Source organism: Terrapene carolina, unplaced genomic scaffold (assembly GCF_002925995.2).
Source record: "Terrapene carolina triunguis isolate 2854851 unplaced genomic scaffold, T_m_triunguis-2.0 Scaffold233, whole genome shotgun sequence".
NCBI lineage: Eukaryota > Metazoa > Chordata > Testudines > Emydidae > Terrapene > Terrapene triunguis.
The window spans coordinates 13816159-13823467 of NW_020664584.1; the positions used below are offsets into that span (position 1 = coordinate 13816159).

General features: G+C 42.2%; 1 protein-coding gene across 1 annotated transcript; it reads right to left on the reverse strand.

The window, feature by feature from the left end:
- Positions 1-335: 335 nt before the first annotated feature.
- On the reverse strand, positions 336-4857 carry LOC112117418 (olfactory receptor 6F1-like). The gene is made up of 2 exons (XM_024215361.2): positions 4852-4857; positions 336-1280 (listed from the first exon to the last, which is right to left on the reverse strand). Exons 1-2 carry the CDS (start codon positions 4855-4857, stop codon positions 336-338), a joined length of 951 nt encoding a protein of 316 aa, XP_024071129.2.
- Positions 4858-7309: the final 2452 nt, after the last annotated feature.

Below are 7309 nucleotides of genomic sequence, written 5' to 3' on the forward strand. Positions count from 1 at the left end.
TGACCACCACCCGACTACACGTCCTCTTTCCGTCATTCCAGCATTGTAAAGAGGTCTTCAAGAACTTGAAAAACTAGTGTTATACCCACTTTAAGGCCCATTTACACTGCCAAAAGGGTCCAGAGTTGCTTTATTGTGAACGAGAAGCAGGCCCATGTAATATAGTTTCCAAACACTGGGCCAAATTCTGTATTATTATTATTATTATTATTTATTATTATTTTATTTGGATAACCAGATAAATGTATTTAATAGTGGTATATTTTGATGTTTCACTTGATTTTTCCCTTGCTGCGTGCCTAAATTAATGATATCCAGGTCATTGAACAATCATGTCATGTCCTACTGAAAGCCTTTATCATGACTTCTTTGACATCTTTGTTTCTTAGAGTGTAAATGAAAGGGTTAAGCAATGGTGTCACAATAGTATTGAAGACTGAGACCATTTTGTTCATGTCCAGTGAGTTTTGTTTAGAAGGCTTGACGTACAGAAAGTTGGAGCAGCTATACAACATAACCACAATGGTGAGATGAGCAGAGCAAGTGGAAAAGGCCTTTTCCCGGCCTTGGGCAGATGGGATTCTCACAATGGTGGAGATAATGTGAATGTAGGAGCCAAGGGTGACTGCACAGGACCCCAGAACGACAATAAAGGAAAGAGCAATATACACCATTTCAACCAGGTGTGTGTCTGTGCAGGAGAGTGCTATCCAAGAATCTATGTCACAGAAGAAATGGTTGATGACTGTAGGGCCACAGAAGGACAACCTGGTGATCAGAAACATTGGCACAGAAAGAGTCAGGAAACCACCTACCCATGAGCCAAGGGCCAACTGAGTGGACAAGGTGCTGTTCATGATGGAGTGATAGCGCAATGGGTGGCATATGGCCAAATAGCGATCATAGGCCATGACTGCCAGGAGTAGAAATTCAGTGCAGCCTAGGGAGAAAACAAAGTACATCTGCAGGAGGCAACTGGGGAAGGAAATAGTTTTGCTTTGTGACATGAGATTGGCAAGAATGTTGGGAATGTAGGCTGTGGTGACCCAGATCTCCAGGAAGGAGAGATTGCAGAGGAAGTAGTACATAGGGGTGTGGAGGCAATGGTGGGTCCACACTAAGGATATGATGGTGGTGTTTCCTGTGAATGTCAGGAGGTATATTAACAAGAATATCATGAAGAGTGAGATCTGCAAATACCGAGAGCCAGGGAACCCAAGCAGAATAAATTCCTTCACATTGGTTTGATTTCCCTTCACCACTGGGGCCAAGTGGTGTACCTGCCAAAATACATGAAACTGTAAAGGGAAGGCAAAGAAATAATAGGTGATATTGTTAGATCCATATCATTGTTGATAGACAATGAAGTGAGCAGTCACATATATATCAGGATGCTGAACAGAACTTGTATGGTGTAGTGCACATGTATAAAATCATAGAAGATTAGGGTTGGAAGAGACCTCAGGAGGTCATCTAGTCCAACCCCCTGCTCAAAGCTCTCAATGGGAGCCCAGAGCCCTCAGCATATTGTCGGCTCAGAGCATTAGACAGAGATGGGCACCCATTCCACTCCCAGACCTGGAAACAGAACCCTGGTTCCCTGTTCCTTCTTCTGAGCTATTAGAACACACTCCTCACCCAGAGCCTGAAACCACACCCAAGAGTCCTATATTTCATATATTTTCAAAAAAGACTACTGATTTGGGGTGCCTCTGTTTTGGCATGTCTGCTTTGAGACATCTTAAAGGGGCCTGCCGCTAGTGTGCAACTTGGTCCCCAACCCTAACACCGAAAAGGACAATCTGCTGTTGCTGTTCATGATACCCTCATATTTGACTTATGCCTCCTTTGACCAATGGTAACTGTGATGGTACCACAGATTGGCAGACTCCATTCACCTCTAACTTCGGTCATAGTTTATATTAATAAATAGTTCATGAAGGATTAGTAATTGATGTTTTCATAAATGCTTAAGGCAATTTGTACTGAGTTCTCTGGTCAAAATATGTTGCTTATAAATCTGATTTACAGCCATTTGTAAAACTTTATATTGATGTGCTTATAACCATCTGGGACATATAATGCTCATGTCTCTAACATACTATTATTATTGTTATTATTATTATTATTACTACTACTACTACTATTATTTGGTCTATGCAATCCGGTCAAGCCAAGCCAGAGCGTTCTTATCAACAATGTTCAAGGCATGAAGACCTCCAGGAAATTGAGTCATTTTGCAGTCCTCAACAATATGAGTCATGGTTTGTGGCTGCCTACAATGACATAATGCACTGTCTCTAAAACGCTACTGAAATTCCGCTGCAGTACCAATTCCATGTCTGGTATGAAATCGCTTCAGAAGGCTCCATTGTCTTTGTGGTAAATCAAACCCTGGTTGACATTGAGTGTGGTCTGAGACAAGATAATTGTTTGTCACTTTCTCTGTGGACCATGAAGCTTGCCACATGTCCTCTTTCATAAATCCCTCACCCAGAAAATGTATCCACAATGGGCAACGTGAGGGCAGATGACCATGTGGTGGACTAAACAAGTATTTAATTAATGGTATATGTGGTATAACATATATATATAATCTATTAATCATTTATAGGAAGGCTGGACAGAATTTTTTAAATAATTTCAGCACATAATATCAATGTTTATTTTTAAGCATTTTTTCCTAATTTTAGCTATTTAAATTTTCACACTTGTGCCAAATTATGAGAAGGGGTACAGACAATGGGTGGGTCAGACAATAATTATTTAATGCCTGTAAATGTTGAGTTTCGCATATTTAAAGCTTTATGACCCTTAAAACACAAACTGTCAACATTGCATGTCAAAATACACAAAGTAAATAGTCTTAATCAAACTCTAATAAGTTCTCAGGCAGCATTTTCTTTACTTTGCCTACCTATAAATTTAGATGATTATCAATGGAAATATTTTATCGGTTTGTGTGTGTAAGGTAAAATTGACGTTTATTCACATTTAGCAATAAAAATCTAATCCTGCGAAGCCGATTTATAAAGCATTTATAAATGGTACCCTAATATAAAGTTTGACCCCATTTTCTTCAGTTTAATGACCCTTCTGCAAACTTCACTGTCTTCAGGATATTTTCACGAGCATAACTGATGTAAACTTAGTAAATAATTATGTTGATGATACAGAAGATGGAAGGGAATCCATGTCCTCCTTTCTGAGCTGTACTGACTGCAGAACTACTTCTTTTCTTTTCGGCAATTTTTCTCTCTCTCTAAAGTGATCAGATCTGATTCAGAGTAAACAGTGGGGAAGATGGTTTTATTTTGGAAAGTGTAGAGACTGCATTATTTGCAAACCCGACATTATTCTGCAAGACAACAAGATGGTGAAACTGATCAGAAACTGACTATAAGCACTTGTAAAATTGTCTAATCTGTTTTTATACTGGAGTGTGGGGACACATGCAGAAACATGGGCTGGCGTTCTCAAAGAAGCTTGGAATTAGGCACCCCACACCACTGAATTTCAATGGAATTTATGCACCAAACTCCTTTAGAATCCAATGAAAATTCTAACCTAAACCCTCCTCTCCCACCCCAGCACAAACAATGAAAAGAAAATCAGGCTGAAAAATTTGTTCTGTTTAAGGAACAAATATTAACTTGAATGCTAGTAATAATAATAAAAACAACACATTTTCATTTCAATTAAACTGGTGTAAATGCTAAGTATTCTGGGAAGATACTTGAAGAATTTTCAAAATATACTCACTGTGTTTGTAGCAAACCTGTGGATGTATCCTGAATTGGAAAAAAAACAAACAAACATTTGATATCACATCATATGCAGAAGAAAGTGATCTTTTAGCACCATCAGAAAACCAAAACCAGTCAATCTGCTTCTCTAACACACACTTCTTTTGAAACTTGTCAAAAGGTTCAAGCACTCAGCCTGCCCTATTGGAGTCAAACATCCAATATCTTAATAGATTGTAGGCACATCACATTGTAATTGAAAATCGAACTATCTATATCTTATATGCTTAGGTTTTCCTGTATGCTCTATTCAGGCAAAATAACAGTGTTCGACTCAGGAAGGCTGATTTCATCTGCTCAGAGGCAGCCTTGGGACGTGATCTACAGAGAAATTCACAGACCTTCTCCTGATCTTTGGGGTGGATTGCTTGTGAGGTCATTAAATAAATAACTCAAGGGCCAGGCCTCAGAGAAGCTGGCTGTAATTCCCACATGTCTGTATGGGTGTTGTGAACTCACACATTTTCTTACATAGAGTTCCCCTGCACTAAATTCTGAGCAACGTCTTCATGCTCTTGCCTCATGTCAAACCTCCATCCATTATTCTTATATCTTGTCCCAAAAAGAGTGGGCTGAATAACAGAGCACAGTGGGACAGCCAAAGAATAGCAATAATACTTAGCTCTTACACTGGGCTTTAAATCAGTAGATCTCAAAGCATTTTACCAAGGAAGGCAGGATTCCGATTTCACAGATGGGGAAACTGAAGCACAGAAATGGGACCAATTACATTGGAATGAGTGAGAGGGGAATCAGCCTCACTGACTGCAGTGGAGTTGCTCCTGATTTACATAGGGGTGAGTGAGGAGACAATCAGACCCTCTGAATTCAGCAATTCATAGATATTAAAGCCAGAATGTACCGTTATGATCTGACCTCCTGTATCACCACAGTCAAGGAATTTCCCCTCATGATTCCTACAAGCCCCTAACTTCAGTTTGAGCAACAGCATCTCTTTTAGAAGAGACATCCAATCCTCATTTAAAGACTTCAAGCGAAGGAGATCTTGCCACACCCATTATAAGTTGTTCCAGTGGTTAGTTACCTGCATGGTGCAAAATGTGCTTCTTATTTCCAGGCTGAATTGGGTCTCATACTGCTTTTGTTCACTAGATTAAGGACACCTCTACTATTAGAAATATTTTCCTTTGACAGGTACGTAGCACTAGATTGTCAAAGGTATTTGACAAATCTAAAAATGAAGATGGGCACCTATTGACATTCTCAAAAGTGCCGAGGCAAGTTAGGATCCTAACTCCCATTTGACTCAATGGCAGTGAGGTGTTTTTTTAAAATCTACACTATGTCTAGCTGCATCCTGACACAAGGAAGAAAGGAGAGCAGCAGAATACGGACACTGGACTTCAGAAAAGCAGACTTTGACTCCCTCAGGGACAGATGGGCAAGATCCCCTGGGAGAATAACATGAAGGGCAAAGGGGTCCAGAAGAGCTGGCTGTATTTTAAAGAATCTTGATTGTGGTTGCAGGAACAAACCATCCCGACGTGTAGAAAGAATAGTAAATATGGCAGGCGACCAGCTTGGCTTAACGGTGAAATCCTTGCTGACCTTAAACGCAAAAAAGAAGCTTACAAGAAGTGGAAGATTGGACAAATGACCAGGGAGGAGTATAAAAATATCACTCAGGCATGCAAGAGTGAAATCAGGAAGGCCAAATCGCACTTGGACTTGCAGCTAGCAAGAGATGTTAAGAGTAACAAGAAGGGTTTCTTCAGGTATGTTAGCAACAAGAAGAAAGTCAAGGAAAGTGTGGGCCCCTTACTGAATGAGGGAGGCAACCTAGTGACCGAGGATGTGGAAAAAGCTAATGTACTCAATGATTTTTTTGCCTCTGTCTTCACAAACAAGGTCAGCTCCCAGACTGCTGCACTGGGCAGCACAATATGGGGAGAAGGTGACCAGCCCTCTGTGGAGAAAGAAGTGGTTCGGGACTATTTAGAAAAACTGGATGAGCACAAATCCATGGGGCCGGATGCGCTGCATCCGAGGGTGCTAAAGGAGTTGGGGGATGTGATTGTGGAGCCATTGGCCATTATCTTTGAAAACTCATGGCGATCGGGGGAGGTCCCGGATGACTGGAAAAAGGCTAATGTAGTGCCCATCTTTAAAAAAGGGAAGAAGGAGGATCCAGGGAACTACAGGCCAGCCAGCCTCACCTCAGTCCCTGGAAAAATCATGGAGCAGGTCCTCAAGGAATCAATTATGAAACACTTAGAGGAGAGGAAAGTGATCAGGAACAGTCAGCATGGATTCAACAAGGGCAAGTCGTGCCTGACTAACCTAATGCCTTCTATGAGGAGATAACTGGCTCTGTGGATGAGGGGAAAGCAGTGGATGTGTTATTCCTTGACTTTAGCAAAGCTTTTGATACGGTCTCCCACAGTATTCTTGCTGCCAAGTTAAAGAAGTATGGGCTGGATGAATGGACTGTAAGGTGGATAGAAAGCTGGCTAGATCGTCGGGCTCAATGGGTAGTGATCAATGGCTCCATGTCTAGTTGGCAGCCGGTTTCAAGCGGAGTGCCCCAAGGGTCGGTCCAGGGGCCGGTTTTGTTTAATATCTTTATTAATGATCTGGAGGATGGTGTGGACTGCAGTCTCAGCAAGTTTGCAGATGACAGTAAACTGGGAGGCGTGGTAGATACGCTGGAGGGTAGGGATCAGATACAGAGGGACCTAGACAAATTGGAGGATTGGGCCAAAAGAAACCTGATGAGGTTCAACAAGGACAAGTGTGGAGTCCTGCACTTAGGACGGAAGAATCCTATGCACTGCTACAGACTAGGGACCGAATGGCTAGGTAGCAGTTCTGCAGAAAAGGACCTAGGGGTCACAGTGGATGAGAAGCTGGATATGAGTCAACAGTGTGCTCTTGTTGCCAAGAAGGCTAATGGCATTTTGGGCTGTATAAGTAGGGGCATTGCCAGCAGATCGAGGGACGTGATCGTTCCCCTTTATGCGACATTGGTGAGGCCTCATCTGGAGTACTGTGTCCAGTTTTGGGCCCCACACTACAGGAAGGATGTGGAAATATTGGAAAGAGTCCAGCGGAGGGCAACAAAAATGATTAGGGGTCTGGAGAACATGACTTATGAGGAGAGGCTGAGGGAACTGGGATTGTTTAGTCTCCAGAAGAGAAGAATGAGGGGGGATTTGATAGCTGCTTTCAACTACCTGAGGGGGGGTTCCAAAGAGGATGGAGCTCAGCTGTTCTCAGTGGTGGCAGATGACAGAACAAGGAGCAATGGTCTCAAGTTGCAGTGGGGGAGGTCTAGGTTGGATATTAGGAAACACTATTTCACTAGGAGGGTGGTGAAGCACTGGAATGCTTTACCTAGGGAGGTGGTGGAATCTCCTTCCTTGGAGGTTTTTAAGGCCCGGCTTGCCAAAGCCCTGGCTGGGATGATTTAGTTGGGAATTGGTCCTGCTTTGAGCAGGGGGTTGGACTAGATGACCTCCTGAGGTCCCTTCCAACCTGATATT